Genomic DNA, 20,413 nt, shown 5'->3' with positions numbered 1-20,413 from the left:
GTTCAACCAAGTTAACTGCCATTTAAAAAATAAAGAACTCAGTACTCCTTAGAGGAACAAACATAATACCAACTCCACAACATGACCAGAATACAATCCAAAATATCAGGCATATAAACAAAGGCAAAATATGGCCCATAGTCAAAAGAAAAGTCATTTGATAGGTATTAACCCCAAGAAAATCTAGGTGTCAGATTTGACAAAGACTTCAAAACAGCTATTAAAACTTTGCTCATAATGAATAAACACAATGGAAATCTCAGCAGAGAAGTTGGATCTAAGAAAATATAAGTTCTAGCAGTTAAAAAAAATATTCAGTGGATGGGCTTAACAACAGATTAGAAAGAAGAAAAGGAATTGCAAAATAAAGGGAAATAATTATTCAACCTCTAACACAAGATAGACTTGAAAAACCAAAAAGTAGGTAGAGATTCAGTAACCTATGAAATAATATCAAAATCTGACAAAGCTGGGCATGGTGGCACATGCTTGTAATCCCAACAATTTGGGAGGTCAAGGAAAAAGGACCAGAAGTTCAAAGCGAGTCTTAGAAAATTAGTGAGACCCCTCAGCAACTTGGCAAGATTCTGTCTCAAAATTAAAAATAAAAAGAATTGAGGATGTAGCTCAATGGTAGTGTTCCTGGGTTTAATTCTGGCCCTACCACCGCAAAAAAAAAAATATATATATATATATACACACACACACACACACACACACACATATACATATACACATACATAGATATACGTCATACATACATACACATAGACATAACTGTTTTAGAGCAAAACTTATAATACTGCATTGAGAATTCTATAGCATATGTAAATACAATTCATGGAACTAGAACAAAATGGGAAGTTAACAGAACCACACAAAAATCTATATAGAGCAGTTCAATATTCACTCTAAACTGTGAAAAGTTAGGGATATATATCAGAATCCCTAGAGTACAAGGAAGGACGGAGGGAAGAAAAGAGGAGAAGGAAGTAGGGAGGGGCAACATATCAAAAGTCTATAGGATGCAGCTTAAATAGTACCTCCTGAGAAATTGATAATTTTAAACTCTTGGGCTGGGGTTGTAGCTCAGTGGTAGAGTACTTGCCTTGCATATGTGAGGAACTGGGTTCGATCCTCGGCACCACATGAAAACAAATAAATAAAGATATTGTGTTCATCTACAACTAATATATATTTAAAAAAAAACAAAACTCTTTACTAGAAAGGATGAACAAAACCTAAAATCACTGAGCTAAGGTTTGCAAAGGATTGAAAGAAAACAAAAATCGAAATAGAAATTAAATTTTTTAAAAGAAAAACAATAGAGAAAATTAAAATAAAAGGTTAGTTCTTGGGAAACTCCCTCTCTTGTCCTGTGGGAATTCTGTCTCTTTTCTTCTTGCTTAATAAATCCTACTTTTATACTCAAAAAAGTTCTTTGAAACTATTAACAAAATTGACAAATCTCTAGCCATGCTAATCAAGAAGAGAGGGAATACAGATTACCAAAATCAGTAATGAAAGGGTTAGAGCATTAAAATAAAAATATTATTAATAAATAATGATAAAAACATCATTAGAAAAGTTTGTTGTTGTTGTTGTTGTTTTAGTTCACGAAGCACAAGCAAAACTATATGTAAAAAGAAGATTGAGTTAACTCTAAATATGAACCTTCCACAGTTGAAATCTCTTGTAACTCAGCAAGGGGCGATGTTGGTTCTGTTTTCATAGTGTTTTCTCCCATTGAGTTGCAATTCAATTCCAGGCCTACAGCCCCCAATCCATCCCCAAAGGAGTGGCAAGTTAGTGCAGATGAGACGGAGCCAGCTTCCAAAGGAGATTTCAACTGACCTAGAAGAAAACGAAGAAAGCACTTGAGATATATTTTACACACACACACACACACACACACATATTCATCAATCAATCAATCTAAAAACCAAAAGTCCTATAACAGACTAAGAAAGCCTGGGACTTGGAGAAACCCCATTAATCTCATAACATATAAGAGTGGCATGGAGGCTAGGGTTGTGGCTCAGTGGTAGAGTGCTTGCCTAGAATGCATGAGGCACTGGGTTCAATCCCCAGAACCACATAAAAATAAACAAATAAAATAAAGGTATTGTCTCCATAGACATCTAAAAAATAAAATAAAATAAAATTTTTTAAAAAGTGGTGCATGCCTATAATCCAAGCAGCTCTGGAGGATGCAGGAGGACAGGCTGCAGGACTTTTTGAGTTCAAAGCCAGCCTCAGAATTTTGTGAAGCCCTAAGCAACTTAGTGAGACCCTATCTCCAAAAAAAAAAAAAAAAAAAAAATCACATTCACAGGTCCCCACACATACAGCCAAGGCTGTAACCATTTCAAAAATGAGGCTAGGGGCTTGGGGACATAGCTCAGTTGGTAGAATACTTGCCTCACATGCACAAGGCCCTGGGTTCAATCCCCAGCAACACACATATACACATACAAAAAAAGAGGCTACAGGGAAAGGAGAAATACTGGAAATGTCAACAAAAGGCAGAGGCGTGGAGTGAGATGGCACCAGAAAAGACAGAGGCAGGGCTTTTCTAGTACTGTATTCCAACCCAGCAGGAAATAATATAAAAACACAACTAACCACAAATGCATCCAGAAAGCTTGTCTACTGAATGAATAATCAATGAAGAACCATATGAGAATACTGCAGCTCATTTAATAATTTGATTTTAAGACAACCTAACACTTATGGAAGCTAGAGATGGTTCTTACTAGAAAAGCACCAAGTTAGCAAAACAATTTCAAAACAGTCTCTGACTCACCTTCTTCAGGTTCCTTGGTACTAGATGACTTGTTTTGTGAAGGATCGGTATCGACTTTATCAGCCAAATCTGGTACAACCAAGTTAGGATCTAGGATCTCATGGGTCCCGTTAGTGGACAGCCTGGAAGACCGTCTCCTGGACAAGTCTTTGTCAGCGTTTTCGGAACAGTTTTTTGACTTTTCCTGGGCTATAAAGCATTAAGAGAGTTGTAATCCAAAGAGCAACAGGAATAAATAATTGTTACTACAGATTTCCGGGTTAGGTGCCTCCGTAAAGAATTATAAGAGAAACTTCTGGAATGTTAAATTATTAACCTTTCCCTATAGTTTAAAGCAAAAGCAAAGTCTCTGCCAGTATAGATTTTATTTTGTTAAGAATTAAGAGAGTGTAGGGGCTGGGGTTGTTGCTCAGTGGTAGAGCATGTGTAAGGCCCCGGGTTCGATCCTCAGCACCACATATAAACAAACAAACAAACAAATAAATAAAAAGCCCTTTGATAACTAAAAAACAAAAATTGAAAAAAAAAAAAAAAAAGAATTGAGCGTCTGAAAATATGTGCCAAATCATGTCCCAGTCTTGTCAATTAAATTCTATTTTGGAGCTTCCCAAATGAAAGTCTATAATGTTAACATCCAAAGTCAATTAAGTTTTGTTTATTTGTTTGAGTGGCAGGTTACTGAGAATTTAAACCCAGGGCTTCACATGCTAGTCAATAGAGTTTTATTTAGAGGCATCACAAATTCTTTAACAGGGTATTTTTCTTACCAATAAATAGTATTTTAAAAAGTTTCACTTAGGGAATAAAGTCCATACCTTCCTATGCCTTTAAATTTCTAAAGGAATCCAAATCAAATGTAGTTTATTGAAATGGATATGACACCACTGAACCCAACACTAATACAATTTTGTGTTTCTTCTAAGCAAAAACTCCAGTATCAACTACAGCCCATTCACATTAATTCATGCAATCAAGGACAATCTTTTTAGGGGGGAAGTGTAAGGGGAATGAATCCAAGGATGCTTTACCACTAAGCTATATCCCCAGCTCTTTTTATATTTTATTTTGAGACACAGTTTATGTTGCTTAGAGACTTGCTAAGTTGCCCAGACTGGCCATGAACTTGCAATTCTCCTGCTTCAGACTTCTGAGTCAGAGGGATTACAGGTGTATGTTACCATGCAGCACAGGAACAATCATTAGAGCCTATAAGGCATAGAAGACAGGACGGACCTAGAGGAGGCTGACCCAAATAATGCCCAATTCTAGCCACACATACACAAACTGGAGACTCACATGAATTTTTATCAAGTCGAGGACGTTTTACTGGGATATCACTTCCTTTTGATATTTTCCGTCTTCTCAATTCCAATGTTATTGGTTGCAAAGTCTGAGAATTTGAATCCACAGCTATGATGTATACAGAACCATACAAAAAAGATATGTAATTTCTCAGTGTCCAATCTTGCATTTTATATAAAAATTACTTAACATATGAAGACATCCTTGCATTGTAAATAAACCCTCAAAAGGGGCATTATTTCTAAGGCACAAGAAAAAACAGTGAAATAAATGAGAAATTACTACCTCTGGGACATGCTGACACTCTGCAGATTGATATCCTAAATCTCTTTTTGTACTCTCTCTTATGACCCAGCTTTCTTAAAACCCTCTTCTTAGAACACCACAGTGCAACATGACTGCTTTTTACCTGAAGTTGCATGAGCAACAGAAAAGTCATTTTTGTCACTATTAAATCATCTCTTAAAAATTGTATCTACTGAGAAAAAGGGGGGGGGGGAATCTGACTTATCCAATATTCTCCTGAAATCCATCATGCATGCTAATTCCTAAAATGTATATCTAGAGTTTAATTACTGTTTTTAATTTCTTCTTGCTGAATTTGTTATCATTAGTTTTAGTTTTGAAGGTTAAAAAGAATGCCAACATTTATATTCTTTAAAAAAAAAAAAAAAAAAAAAAGTCCCAGGCAAATCTCAGAAGAGCATGCTTTTGACAGTCAATCTTGCAGGAAGCTCTCACAGAATTCAGTAGTGCAGACACAAAGCCCTCAAAGACTGCTCGCTATTTTTAAGCCTAAAATTTATGAAGCTCTCCCCAAATCTGAAAAAAAAAAAAAGAGAGAGAATCTAAAAGGCAGACAGAAGAAGAAAAAAAAAAAAGGAAAAAGAAACTGGGGAGCTTTTGACAGGAAGGCAGAGCTAAAGTGGGTAAGGAAGAGTGAGAGAGAAAGGGGAAGAGATAGGAAGGCAAGTAAATGGTAGGAGAAGGAAAAGGAATGAAGAGAAGAAGAAATGGAGAGAGAAAAAACTCATCTAAGTCCAATATCTGCACATCTGCCATGTCAAATGGCTGAACACAAACAGGGCTGAGCTCCGAGGCCACCCTCATTCTTGGCTCTTCCTGTGTTCAGACTTCCCAACATGCCAACATTCTTCTGTTCCAAGTGGTAAGAACTTGGATCACACACATTCCAAGTTAAACACAAATACAAGCAACCCTCTCAAAATAGCTCAGAATCTATTCCCAATCAATTCTATACAAGCTAGGGAACCCAAGGCTCTACCAAATCAATGAAAACTTATTCCAAGCAATTTCGTTAAGGGGATTTGAACTATGTATGAGATATTTGGCAAGTCGCCTTCTTTTTGTACTGGGGATTGAACCGAGGGATACTTTTTACCACTGAGTCTTTTTTTTTTTTTTTTTTTTTTTGGTGCTAGGGATTGAATGGGCTCTTTATCACTGAGTTACATTCCCAGTCCTTTTTATTTTTATTTTGAGACAGGATCTCACTAAGTTACTGAGGCTGACCTTGATAAGGTTTCATTAAGTTGCTGAGGCTGGTCTCAAACTTTTGATCCTTCTCTTCTTTCTGCCTCAGCCTCCTGAGTAGCTAGGATTACAGATGTGTTCTACCACGCCCAGCAAGCCTTTTTCCTTTTGATACCTTACAGAAATGAGAACTGACCATACAAAACTTGAGTATTGTTAACAATTCACATTACCAAGAAGATGTGGAGAAAAACATTTTTACAATGTTGGTAGGGTTGTGAATTAGCATAATCACTATGGAAATCAGTGTCGAAGTTCCTCAAAAGACTAGTAATGGAACCACCACCATATGACCCAGGTATACTACTCCTCAGTATTTATCCTAAAGAATTAAAAGTCATCATACTATAGTGATACATATATACAAATGTTTACAGCAACACGATTCACAATAGCCAAACTATGGAACCAGCCTAGTTGTCTGTCAATGGATGGATGGATAAAGAAAATGTGGTATATACACAATGGATTTTACTGAGCCATAATAAAACTATGACACTTGCAGGAAAATGGATGGAACTTGACAACATTATGTTAAATGAAATAAACCAAACTCAGAAAGCCAAAGATCATATGTTTTCTCTCATATGTGGAGGCTAAAGAGGAAAAAGGAAAAGAAAGGTATGTGTGTATTTGGGGGGGAGGGGGTATTTCTTATGAAAATCTCCCAGAAGGCTGTCTAGAAAGCAACTAAATTTAAGGACAGTACTGACCTATAGAAGTACAATGAAAGCCAGAAATAGAAGCCACACATAATTTTTAAAATTTTAGTAGTCATAGTAACAAGTTTTAAAAAATCAAATTAAATAATTTATTTTATTTAAACATATTAATACATTAATACATTTAAAAACATTTCAACATGTGGGCTGGGGCTGTAGCTCAGTGGTAGAGCACTTGTCTAGCCCGTGTAAGGCACTGGGTTTTATCCCCAGCACCACAAAAAAATAAACAAATAAAATAAAGGCATTCTGTCCATCTACAACTATAAAAAAAATTTTTTAAACCAATATTTCAACATGTAATCAATATAAAAAAAATTACTGGGATTGAGATGTAGCTTAGTGATAGAGTACTTGCCTAGTATGCACAAGACCCTGAATTTGAGCCCCATCATCACAAAAGAAAAAAAAGAGTTTGTGCTCTTTTTTTGTACTGAGTATTTGAAATCCAAGTGTTCATTTTATACAACACATCTCAATTCCAAGTTCTCAACAGTCACATGTGGCTTGTGGCTACCTTATACACAGATCTAGCCCCTATTCAGGGATAGGGACAAGTCCAGCATGCTCAGCCCCCACCTCCAAATACTCATCCCCACCCCCCCACCCCCCCACTCCCATTACCAGGGACTGAACCCAAGGGCACATGACCACTGAGCTACACCACCAGCCCTTTTTATTTTTTATTTTGAAACAGGGTCTTGTTAAGTTGTTGAGACTGGCTTTGAACTTGCAATCCACCTGCTTCAGTCTCCTGAGCCACTGAGATTACAAGCATGCAATACCATGCCCAGCAGCATGCTCAGCTCTCGAGAATAAAATCCAACTATAGTTACTGAAATAAGGGAAGTCCCTTATTTCATCTGAGGACAAATCAGTCTATTATCTAATTTCCTATAAAATTAGAATTTAGATATGAGAAGCTAGTCTATTGGGAGTAAGTACAAAATACATTTATTTGATGTAAACTAAGGTAGACTTTTTCCCACAAAAATTGGATCTGATGGGGCATTTTGGTTTGATAAGGAGGATTGGCTTTGCATGGTACTATATTAGGGAATAAAAGCTACTATATTAGGGAATAATGAATGAACTAACACTGTAGTTTCACTGTTTTGATGAAAATATATTTTATGTCAAACTTTATATTTTAAAGTTATTTAAAAAAACTAGATATTACTTAAAAATGTGCTAAGAGATTCACAGTTTTTCAATATTTGTATAGGGAATATGCAAGGAAGAATGTCTAAAGACCAACGCCACATATTTAATCATGAACAGGTTTGGTCTAGAACCCTAGGAGATTCTTCATTTATACAATCAATCTGGAAAATGAATATTTGGCTTAGGAAGAAATCAAGATTTGTTTCATCCTTGGTTTTCTAGGAGTTCCAAGCTTATACTTCTTTTTAAAATAACTATATCTTCCTCTAAATCTATGTCCTCTTTGACTCTTATCAATTAACCATCTCAACTTTTTATTTTACTGTTTATTTGTTTATTATTTTGCAGTGCTGGGGATTGAATCCAGGACCTCTCACATGCTACGTAAGCACTCTATATAAATGTGGCATATATACACAATGGAATTTTACTCAGCAATAATAGAATCATGACATTTGCAGGTAAATGGATGGCATTAGAGAAGATAATGCTAAATGAAGTTAGCCAATCCCCCCAAAAAACAACTGAGCTACATACACTCAGCCTTAGCTTTTTATTTAGACTTATGAAAATTTTCTATCAATAATCACTCTCTAGAGAGATCAATTTCATAATGCACCTATGCCTCCCTAGCTCCAGCATCCTTCTGGCCCACTTTTTCCTTTTTTTTTTTTTGGTTCTGGGAATTGAAATCAGGGTCTTATGTATACTTAGGTCATGCTGTACCACTGAGCTACACTCGCAGCCCCTGCCTACCCCATTTTCCTCCTCCTCTTTTCCTCTTTCTTATCTGTCTCATTAAAACCATATTTCCTAATGCCAGGTTTTATCAGGCTTCTTTCAATTGAGATCATCTGAATAGACAAGCAAAAGGTCTTGGCTCATTGGGCTTTGTTATGTAAGCTGAAGTCTCTGAGGAGAGTCTACCAACCCAAAGCTGGGTCCTGCCCACACTCCCGAACATGCCTCACTTAGAGCCAGGTCCCTGGTACAACCTGCTCTCAATCACAGCCAAAGTCAGTCACAAATACAAAGAACTGAAGTGCAGAAGGTAGAAAGACCTGCAAAAGGCCACAGAAGAACATTCTGGCATCACCCACTGCAGAGCCCACTTGGAAAACTCACCAGTAGGAGCTATGGAAGGGGGTCTGCCTCGTTTTCTTTTTGGCTCCCTCAAGTTCTCCTGTGGACTCTTCACAATGTCGTTTTCAGGTTTTTTATCCACTTGAGTGTCTGCAGAGTACTCTCTGTCATTCTCTGAAATGTTCTCCTTATCTTCCTTCTCGTTCTTGGGAAGGCTTTTCTCCAACACCTTCCCTTTTTCAGCACAGATTAACTTTCCTTCTTTGTCGGGCAGTTTGGGTCGCTTTTCCGATTTTAAGGCTTTGTCCTCTTTGTCTTTCTTCACATTGACTGTGGCTTTTCTCTGCTCTTTAAATTTCTCTCGTTTATCGGAAGATGATGAAAGACTTTTGTGATCTGTTTCTTTAGGCCTAGCATTACCCACAATATTCTAAAATGAGCAAAATAGCGATGAAACACACTTTGTGATTACTTGCAAATCAAAAATTAGGAGGCTGTTTGCAAATTTATGGAGAAACTAAAAGAGGACATTTGCCATGTCACATAATGCAAAACACCACTGAAAATATACCCCGAAGTTTGAGGACCCATACTAAATAAAAACAAATACCGAGTTCAATTCTTCTGAGACAAAGAATGATGATGAGGTCACTAGAGAATGGATAAAAGGACAGACAACTACCCAGGATCTTTTCTGGAAACAATTTTTCTGACAGAGGTGTTCTAAAAAATGCTTTCAGGCTCTGACCCGCTTGTCCTCAGCCTGATTCTACAGACTCAGGACTTCTCAGAGGCCTACCTCAGTTTGCTAGCATATGCTAATGCCCCATTTTAGTGTAGAGAAAAACACAAACTGGTAATTGGGAGGTTCTGAATATAATCTGCCAATTCTGGACAAGCTCATAATTCAGTTATTTTTATCTATATTCAAATATACTCATTCCACAAACTTAACACAAATGCCAAATTTAAGGCCAAAATAACATTTTAGAGTACCGTATAGTTCTTTAAATGCCTGAAGGAAAAATAATGGAAGAGAAAGTATCATTAGGACCAAAGTTTTGTCAATTTTTTTAAAAGGAAACCCAGAAGGTAAAAACATTTTTGAGGATACCTTTAAAGATATCATGTCTCATTCTTCAGTGGATGTATAGAAGAATTTGTTAAAATCTGTGATAAGTCAAAACATTTGCTCATCACAGGAAGACAGGACGGGGGTTAAAAAAAAAAAATCACCAAATACTATCCCATCAACAATCATTGAAAGGTGAGTAGCCAATTATAATGTCTCAGTAATAAAATCTTTTACTAATTTCCTTTAGCTGTCTTAACAGCTAAACCAGTAACAGAATTTTTTAAAACACTAATATCCAAAATTTGATCTCTACTTTCCTCTCACCTTTTCATTAAAATATTAAGATGGGGCCCAAGTTGTGGCTCAGTGGTAGCGCGCTTGCCTAGCATGTGTGAGGCACTGGGTTCGATCCCAGAGATCACTCAAAAATAAAAACAAATAAAATAAAGGTATTGGGTCCAACTTCATTATTTATATTTATATATATATATATATATATATATATATATATATATATTTTTTTTTTTTTTTTTAAAATCAAGATGACAGAAATTAACAGGGAAAAAAAATCATGATTAAAGTAGGCAACACAATCTACAGGCTCCTATCTGTTTAGACCATATTTCCAATATCAAAACTCATACCCCATGCTCAAGCCAAGTAAGTACAAGGTGCATGGGACACCAGAACACTAAATTCCTGAATCAGACATATCGAGCACAAGTGAGTGCTAAATCCACAGCAAAGGGTAAGTGTGTAAACCACCCAAGTCATGGTCCTAAGTCATGGTAAAGGACAAAGGTAGAACAGGGGAAAACATGTTCCAGGTCTGCTCTAGTGTTATGACAGGTTCCCTGTGATGGGTAACAACCATGGGAGAAGGGCAAGGAAGAAGAAAAAAGATGAGTAATCAGACACTTTTGAGAAAAGATGAGGAAAACAGATATCAGTTAGTAGTGTCCAAATATTCAGCATTTTTGAAAAAGACAATCTGAAAAAGACAATTTGAAAAAGAAATAGCAAAGATAGACAATATTTACAACGTCTGAAAACTCATGTATTACTTTCCGGTGAAACTGTGTCAGGTGGAGGAAATAAAGACTTGCCATCATAAACAAATGTAATGTCTTTATTTAAGAAACAAAAGTACAAAGTTAGCATTATTTTCATAACACAAAGCACGAAACCACATTTCTCACCTGATCTTTGGAAAAAGCTTTGACATGAATATGTTTGACAGTCTGAACTACTCCATCATAAAATTTCACAGTGTAAGTACCTAAAATTCAAGAAGATATTATTTTAACTTGTAGTTTCATGGAAGCAGCAATTTTTCAGAGCATAAACACAAGAGAGCTTCAACCACATAATACATTTAGGTGAGTTTAAAAACTTTTTTAAGAATCACATTCAAGGCTAAGGATGTAGCACAGTGGTAGAGCACTTGCTTAGCATGAATGAGGCCCTGAGTTTGCTCCCCAGCACCACCAAAAAAAAAAAAAACGATTTTATCCTATTTATGTTACAAGATTATAGCATGCTTATCTTCATTTCTTAGTCAAGATTACAGTTTGATTTTTATCTATTAAACTCAAAATCTATCAAAAAAATCTAATTTTCATAATGCTTCATTAAAATAAAAATAGTCTGCACTGAATTTAGGCCTAAAACAATTAAGAATGTGAGGAAAATGCAGACTTATATTTTCCTTGGTGAATTATTAATTTTTGTAATTTAATATTTATTTTCTGGGCTTGGGGGCAGTAATATCTTTTTGGTTTTGTTTTTTGATACTGAGGATCAAATCTAGGGCCTCCTCCATGCTAAACACACACTCACTCTACCACTGAGCTACACCCCCAAGAAATAAACTTCAAAAATTATGCTAAAGTATGTTTTCTGTGATTAAATTAATCTTAAAATCCATATGAATTAACTTCCTATTATGGTATTTGAAAAGAGACTTAGCCAAAACACTAAATGCTACCTGCTCTACTATCAGTTTTATTTTATTTCCATTAGAAGAGATTGTTAAGGATCACTCCCCCCACCACCACTTTTCTTTTTTTTTGGCGGTGGGGGGAGGGTGCTAGGGATCAAACCTATGGCCTTGCACATGCTAAGCCCAAATTCTACCACTAGACTACATCCCCATCCCCCCCAAATATTCATATCTTCCCAAATAAAAATTCAACTACAACAGTTCTCATTAGTTGCACACAAACCAAAGCTTTCAAAACTTTGCATCTTAGAAGCAGAACTAATTCTGTATTCCTTTCCCCCAAACTCGCAGAGATTAAAAAAAAAAAAAAAGTCACAGTTAATCTTCTCAAGATTACCAGTTAACAACTGGTAATTATGTAATGGTTTACCATTAGTAAACATAGTTCAATTTTCAGGACTGATTTTCCACCTAATAAAAATCCCTGACAAGTGGGAACAGAAGAATGCAATAAGGAATTTAAGATCTCCTGGTTACGTTGTTCTTTTTCTTTATTCTTTTTTTAAAGACAAGGTCTGCTATGTTGCCCAAGCTGGCTCCTAAACTCCTAGGGCCAAAGGATCTGTCTCCCTCAGGCTTCTGAGTAGCTAGGACTACAGGTGCTTGCCACCATGCCCAGCTTTTACCTCATTAGTGCATTCCCTCCCCACATCAAATTTCCTTCTGTCCTAAACAAAGCTTGTCAATAGCTAGCCAACCCTAGTATTCAAAGTCCAACACAGTCTGAGCCCGTTTTTCAAGACTATTTGTCTTTACTAGCATCAAATACCCACCAACTCAAAGTGACTTGCTATCCACTAAAAGTGCCTTTAACATTCCCATCTCCACATCTTTATCAAAATATTTTCCTGCCTAGAAGGTGCCACTTATTGATCCTTACGTGGTCAGCTCAAATGACCACAACAGATCTGTGAAAGCTTCCTGGCCTCTATACTACTAGCAAATTCAGTCTGCTCTGAACTCCTCAGATTCATTTGGCACCTGGCCTGCAGAACTCCACATTTAGGTTTACCTTCATATACATACATATCTTAACTTGAAGGAAGGTTCTTTAAGACAGAGACGATGTCTTGCATCAGTTTCTTCCTCATACAGTGCCTGGGTCACAGCAGACCAGTGCTCAGAGTGTGACCAGCAGCATCAGTACTCCCGGGAACTAGTCAGGAGTACTGACAAGTACTTACCAGCCCCACTTCAGCTATACTGAATCAAAAACTCTGGGAGTGGGGCATAGAACTGTTTTTTTTTTTTTAACAAGTCCTCCAGGTGATTCTGATACACACCAAAGTCAGAGAAGCACTGCCATAGGCAATTAATAATCACCTACTGACCTTTACTCCTGGGCATTACAACATAAAGGTGATTATTTACCAATATATCACCAATCAGAAAGAAACTGACTAGCAAAGATATCAGGATACACAAATAGGCTTGGTGGAGTAAAAACATCAGCAATGAGACGGCAGAACATGATCCAGGAAGACTAAGAATGTAAACATAAACAATTCTCTACATAAGGCAGCTCAATAATGATTTATGAGTCCCTACAACAGAGGTCTAGGTTCCTCTCTTTCCAAAAACTGTCTATACTGTGAGTGTACTGGCAAGCAAGTGATACTTCAGAATTCTCAACAGACCCTGCTCATTCAAGTGTAATGTTGCTCCGCACAGTCTAGAAATGAAGTGGGAGGGAGAAGGATGGGGGAGTTTTAAGAATCCAGTTCTAGTAAAATCTGAAAAAAATCAGCCAGGCACAGTAATCCCAGTAACTCAGGAGGCTGAGGCAGTAGGATTGCATGCTCAAGGCTAGCCTCGGCAATTTAGCAAGGACCTAAGCAACTTGGGGTGGGGATGGGGCCTTTTCATAAAATAAAAAATAAAAAGGGCTGGGGGTATAGTTCAGTGGTTAAGTGCCCCAGGTTTAATCCCCAGTAACAAAAATGTAAAGTAAAATTTAATTTGCTGGTAAGTCACCCAAGCCTATACTTTCAACTATTTTATCAACAAAGTTCAGTAACATCAAAATAAAAACTGTCATTTCTACAGATATTTCCACCATCCAAAAGGGCAATATTAAGTAGTAGTATCTGACAGCTATTTGGGGTTAATTTTGAGGCTTAATTAATTAGTTCTGGAGCTTCCCCTTGAAGACAGACTCCAGAATGAAGCCTTATATGAAAGACTCCAAGTTCCATGGGAAGTCTAAGGCAGAGAGAGGATGAGAACCCAAGACTGCCTATGAACCTCTGACCAGTTCTTTTCCCACCAGCTCACAATGCCCATAGTTCAAGTTGCTCAGCCTAAATCCAAACCACTCGCGCAGAACATTGCTGGCCACTATGAAATGACCCAAACTACGGTCAAAAGTGCTCAAAGGGCCCCTGTCCTTAGTTATCAATATCCTGTTCCTGACTTTTTGACCTACAAGAGACTACAAGGGATCATCTTGGAACTTCCTCCCAGGATCATGCTGAACAAGGCCTAATTTGGGCTTCAATAAATCAGAAGGGCCAGGAGTGGTGGCATTTGCCTGTAATCCCAGTGATAGGGAGGCTGAGGCAGGAGGATCACAAATTCAAGGCCAGTTGCAGCAACTCAGCAAGACCCTGAGCAACTTAGTGAGACCTATCTCAAAGCAAAAAATAAAAAGGGCTGGGGATGTGGGTCAATCTCCGGTACCTAAATAAATAAACATACTTTTATGTAATAATAATAGACAACAATAGTGGGCTTAGGCCCACTTCTGGAGAAAGCCCAAAAATCTACTTTCATGGTTTCATGTATAACTAAAAGAGGGTCTTCCTGGGAAATTTTCCCATGGGTGGCTGATAACAGAGCTCTGCTGTGGCCACAAACGTCATCTAATGAATACCATGTAAATGTCAAAAAATAAATACATCCTTGGCTGGGGAGATAGTTCAGTGGTACAGCACATGCTTAGCATGAATGAGGCCGTGGATTTTAACCCTAGCATCAAAGAAAACAGCATATCCTGTTGTATCTCCTCTAACTTGACACAACGTTACCACCTTAGGTTCTCTTAAGGAACCTCTGCCCTTACTGGTACCAGATCAAACAAACCTTCCCAGCCTTGCCTCTCTGCGGGTTAAGAACTTCACATATCAGACAATCTTAGAGCAACCAGGAATAGCTGAAAGTCTGCTAAGAACAGAACTAATGATGCCCAGTAAGCTTATATTCTCCAAGATCAAGGAAGTAGGGATACACAGATGACTTTGGACTGTGCAATTTTTTTTGTGGGTATTTTTGTTTGTTCATTGTGGTACTAGAAATTGAACCCAGGGACTATCTACCACTAAGCTACATCCACAGCCCTTTTTATTTTTTAATCTGAGATAAGGTCTTGCTAAGTTGCTACGGCCTCAAAATTGTGATCCTCCTGCCTCAAACTCCCAAATCACTGGGATTACAGGTATGTGCCAACACACCTGGCTATGGACAGAGTTCTGCTGCTCTTGGATCCATCATGGCAGTGACTGTGGAATCCCTTCTCCAGCCCATTCGTTCTCCAAGAATCAGAGAATTCCAAAGGCCACAGATGGTGTGTTCCTGAAGTCCTGAGGTTTCCACAGGTGTGCCTCAGCGGGTGGATAGAGGAATATGCACAGGATTGAAGGCCCGCCCACCTTCTCTACCCCTAAGCCTTTTCTTCTGAGCAATTTTATATTATTTGGCTTAGTTTCTGTAGCTGACAATTTCCAAAACTGCTCATCTGTTCTAATTCCTTGTTTGATTTCTAGTTGCTCAAATGAATCTGAAGCAAGAGCCCATAATCACTGAGCAGGGACTAAGACTACAGCCTCTCTCTCAATCAGGGCTCCAAAGACAGCACCAAGCTCCAGAAAGCACAGAGCACCTATACCTATGCTAGCATTATATCAGTGAACATAATCCACAACTTCTGTCCCTTTAGGAAAATCCTTCTCCAATGTGGTAGAGAACAGCCTGGTACTGTTGGAAATGCAGGTCAGGGACTTTGGAGTCCCATAGACCTTCACTCAGATCTCTGATCCAACATTTATGTGCTTCAGGCAGTTTCCTCCTGTGAGCTCAGTTCCTCATTTATAAAAGGAGGACAGGGTTAATAGCAATAACCTTTCCACATTTGTGTAAAGACTGAGATAAGACATGGAAATTACCTAGTACAGGCCCTGTCACAGAGTAAGGCATCAAGAAGTGATTCTAATTATCATCCACCAAGTCAATTTACAAGGGAAGCACCAATCCTCTCCCCCGACAGAAGTTAACAGCAAAGTGCTAGAGCACCTGCAGGTGTGGGCCTCAATCTTCCTCTTATCTCTGTGCAAAGATGTTCACAATATATCAAACTTCCCACATTTCAAATGTAGGATCAGTTACAGCATGAAGAAAACAAAAAGTAGGAACTGCTGCAGCAGAGACTTGAGAATAAGACCATTTTCATAGCATCTCCTGTTACAAAAGCAAGTCTTGGGCACTATCCCGGAGAGACTGAACTAGGGGAAGGGGGAAGCACATGACCCAAAAATATGCATGTTTTTTAGGAAGGGGGACCTGATTTGTCTTCTCTACCAAGTTAAAGAAACAAAGATCAACAGAAAGAAACAATCCCCGGTTTTGTCATAAATGCTAACCTACGTGCAGTTTCCCAAAGGAGAATGCTTTGCAGAGCAGCGTGTCCCTTACTAAGGGCAAGAAATCCTGACAGACAAGGAGCTCTGATTTCCCCCATGTTAAAAAGGGGAGCTAAGCAGCCGCAGCAAAGAGGTAAGGTCAACTCACCAGAGTTGGGTTCCAAACAAAGAGTCCCTGAAAGCAGAATCCCCTCTTTTACTCCAACACAGACTGGAGGTCTACCAAGGCTACCGACTACGATTGCCTTCACACTAAAAGTGGCTCACTTTCCACCACCACAGAACCATCCCAAACAAAAAGCTAATTAATATGGAATTGTCCTTATTTTCCAAGTGCTAACTAACTACCCTAAGAAACTCTCAATTATTTAGTTCTGATTCAATCATGCCAGACTCCGAAGTGTCAGCAGTCACTGCTCATCAACTCTGCTCAGGGTCTCACCTGCTAACCTGCTCAATCAATGCTGAGCCTCAGCAAAACCACCATGGAGGTTAAGAGTGGCAAGAAAATCAGACCAAAGATGAATTTACAAGTAGTCACTTTGTTATCCCTATTTTCCTCCTAGCAGCACTGAAGTGTCATTTACAGGAGGTACCTTGCCAGCAGAGCTCCTCTTCACAGCACCATTAAGCTGTGGTGGCCCTTCCTACTGACAAAAGCAAGGCAGAGCAAAGACTTCTAGGGAAGAAGTAAAAAGACAGTCCAGCACTATAGCTCCGAATCCCATAAGAATTAGAACGAGGGCTGGGGATGTGGCTCAAGCGGTAGCGCGCTCGCCTGGCATGCGTGCGCCCAGGTTCAATCCTCAGCACCACATACAAAGATGCTGTGTCTGCCGAAAACTAAAAAATAAATATTAAAAAATTCTCTCTCTCTCTCTCTCTCTCTAAAAAAAAAAAAAGAATTAGAATGAACCAAGATGAAACAGAACTGCCTGCCAGCTCCCAGGGATAAACTCTAACCCCAAGACAGTATGTCAGAATCATTGTCTTGGGCCGGGGCATAGTTGAAATTGTTTGCTTAGCATGTGCTAGGCCCTTGGTTCCATCCTCAGCACTGGGGGTGGGGTGGGGGGGTCCTTTCTTGACCTCCAAACCAGGTACAGATCTGAGCTCCCACAAAGGCCAGCTTTCCTTCACCACCCCGCTGTGGCAATAGCACCACCAGCCTGTCCCACTAAGTTCCCAGGTTCAGGATTTTCCCACTCTGTGTCCTCTACTCCCTCATCCAATTAGTCTCAAGAACAAATAAGGCAGGCAGCACAATATAGAACTTCAGACCTAAAAACTTCAGGAAAGGAGGTTTTGGCAAAAGTTTCTACTCATTCTTCATGTGCATCAATTAACTAAAATTCACTGGACCAAACTCACTGGACAAAAAGACCATTTTAAAGAAACAACCATAACCTATAATATTAACTCATGGAAAAAACACAACTGAAAAGACATTTTTCTTTTTTAAAAATTTGCAATGCTCTGGTTGCCCCAATTTAAAAAACTTATTGAAAACACCTAATTAACTATCACCAATAATGTGGTCAACAACTTTTAGTTCTTAAATAGTTCTTCCAAAAAATTTCAGACCCATCCTACTCATGAAACCCTGTATATAGAAGCCCACCTCCCCCTCTTATGATGTGCTGCACCATCCTGCTCCTGCCCTGCCTACTCTTGGTAGCTCATCTCAGCACTGACCTCATTCTGACTGGAACCAGGTTCCCCCTCTTCCCCCAAGTCCATGATGTCAAGTTCTGGGCTTTGCAGATACTAGATGAAAAACTGTAGGTCCCTAAGCCTTCACTGCCTCCACTAATATTCCCTCCACTTCTCTAAAAAAGAGCTGCCAGGGCTCCTAAAACCCTCTTTGTCAGCTTGCCCCTCCGTTGCTATTCCCTCATCCAAACCCACTGGCCCAATTTCTGTTCCCCATGGGACTCTAGGATATCACTAGAACAAAAAAGAAATGTTCCTCACTATCTGCTACCCCCTTTATCTAAGGAGTTACTTATCTCACCAGAACTTTATCTGAGCTAAAGAACAGCCATTCTCCCCAAAAAGCACACCTCCAATGGATACATAATTTGAAGAAGAACATGACTTGATCGGCACACATCAGCCCATCGACTTTCAGTAATACATTTACGTGCATACAGAACACATGCATTTCGTATCACGTGACTTCAAAAGTCAGTGAGAAGAAAAGGCTAACTTAAATACAAGAATCTTAAAAGACATGTATATCTTTTTTTTTTCCTTCTTCACACACAAGCATGTCTGTTGTTAAAATGATTTGAAGCAGTTTAATAATAAGTAAGCTTCCCCCAAAATAAGGCTTTTGGGGTTAATGTGATACAAATGAAAAATAATAACAGGAATTTTACTAAGAAAACAGCTTATAAAAGTAATTTAAGGACACAAGGTGCTATCCAAAAGGACTAATCTGCCACAAACTGGAAGACCAGCAACTGCTTAGTTAACTCAAAAGATACAACCTTGCTTGGAGTCTATTATTTCAACTATTCTCAGACAAAACTTGGTCAGCTTAAAGCCAAACTCTTAGCAGAGTACTGAACAAACACTTGAATAACTTCACTGAGTGGGAAGGGGCGGGGGAAATCAAGTGGGTTTGTTTTTTCCCCTTCATTCCTAGGGATGAAACTCAGGGCCTTGCACATGCTAGGCAAACACTCTATCACTGAGTTACACACTCAACTCTGCAATCTGGCTTCATAGTCACCTCAAACAGTAGCACCACAAAGCCTAACTGTTCTAAACATTCACTTCAGAGAACAAGCCATATCACAAACATCCTGTAGAATATGCTTTAAAAAAAGAAAAAAAAAAAAGGTAATCACTTGGATCCAGAGTTTGTTCCAGAATCCTGACCATATGTGACCCTTCCCCTACCCTTACACTAGCAAAAAAGAAACTCTGTGCCTAGTTCCCTGTCCTGTCTCCTCACAGTTCCAAACTCTGGCAAAGGCAACCCAACTCAGTGCTCTGTAACCCTGCATCTCAATGTCTTTACTCTGTGACTTTGTTTCCACAAAGTACAAGGAACAACAGAAGCTTACTGAAAATTATATTTGGAAGTCCTAGACAGTAAGAACCCATACTCTTCCCAGCACAATGACAGATGAACTATGACTGCTTTAGAAAACAAAAACTGAAATTTAGGAAAAGAGTCAAAACCAACTTTTTACCCAGCTTTCTTTCCATTTGTAACCTTTTCCTAACTCCTGAAATACTGATTAACTTGGAGAAAGGGGATTCATAAGTAATAAATACTGATAATCCACTACCAAACTCTCATGTTATAAACATCCCCTAAATCATAAGTAAAAATAACTACAACTCAAATGCCTTACCATCCTTGTTAACAGCAGTGACTCTGGCCGGGTAAAAACGACAATCAGACCAGCAAGCAAGGACCTGCTCGTTTATTTGAAATTCCTAAAAAACAAAACAAAAACAAACAAAAAATAACAAAAAAAAAAACCCTGTTACCAACTGCATTCCACAGGACACACGTTGTACCAAATATAAAAGAAGCTGGGTTTGACAAGAGAGTGAGAAGTGGGGATGGAATATTGGGTAAGAGGAAGATGATTCTGCTGTTCAGCATAGGGAATCAAAACAAGAGGACTGGGACACCAGATCTCCCAGGGAAATCTGGGTAAGCACATCACAGCTTTGAGGATGATAATCCCCTCATATCCATGATACACAATGAAAGCAAGTTTAAGAACCCAGGACCACCAGGGAACACACCCAATTTAGAGCTGGGAGAAATGAAGCTACTTCATCTTCAAGGAAGCAGCAATCACACTATTTAATGCCACCCACACTTCTATAAGATCTTTTGCCAAGGGAGACAACCATTCACCTTTAATATTTTATATTTTCCCAGCACATGATTTGCATTGATAAATTCTGTAAAATGAATACTGAACAATCAAATAGAATATTGGAAGGAAAAAACAAAAAAGGCCAGCCAGAGTTCAAGTTCCCTAGTGAGGATAAAAACTGGAAAACAGAATCCAGGCAGAGTCAGATCTAAAATCAGCAGAA

General features: G+C 38.5%; 1 protein-coding gene across 3 annotated transcripts in view; it reads right to left on the bottom strand.

Moving 5' to 3' along the window:
• The window catches only part of Phf20 (PHD finger protein 20), a 127,836-nt gene that overhangs the window by 51,672 nt on the left and 55,751 nt on the right, over window positions 1-20,413 (bottom strand). Inside the window, exons 4-9 of one of the 3 annotated variants that reach the window (XM_046432940.2) lie at window positions 19,711-19,795; window positions 10,906-10,985; window positions 8,674-9,061; window positions 4,103-4,216; window positions 2,807-2,995; window positions 1,675-1,854 (exon numbers count right to left, since the gene is read on the bottom strand). In XM_046432940.2, the coding sequence (XP_046288896.1) occupies window positions 1,675-1,854; window positions 2,807-2,995; window positions 4,103-4,216; window positions 8,674-9,061; window positions 10,906-10,985; window positions 19,711-19,795 (1,036 nt within the window). Of the gene's footprint in view, window positions 1-1,674; window positions 1,855-2,806; window positions 2,996-4,102; window positions 4,217-8,673; window positions 9,062-10,905; window positions 10,986-19,710; window positions 19,796-20,413 lie in introns of those variants that run through there. The other 2 variants (XM_046432943.1, XM_046432942.2) reach the window with 2 other exon arrangements.

Source organism: Marmota monax, unplaced genomic scaffold (genome assembly GCF_021218885.2).
Source record: "Marmota monax isolate L192 unplaced genomic scaffold, Marmota_monax_Labrador192_F-V1.1 WCK01_AAM20220418_F8-fsc00014, whole genome shotgun sequence".
NCBI lineage: Eukaryota > Metazoa > Chordata > Mammalia > Rodentia > Sciuridae > Marmota > Marmota monax.
Note: the sequence above shows the minus strand (reverse complement) of the source record. Positions and strands in the feature narration are given on the sequence as shown.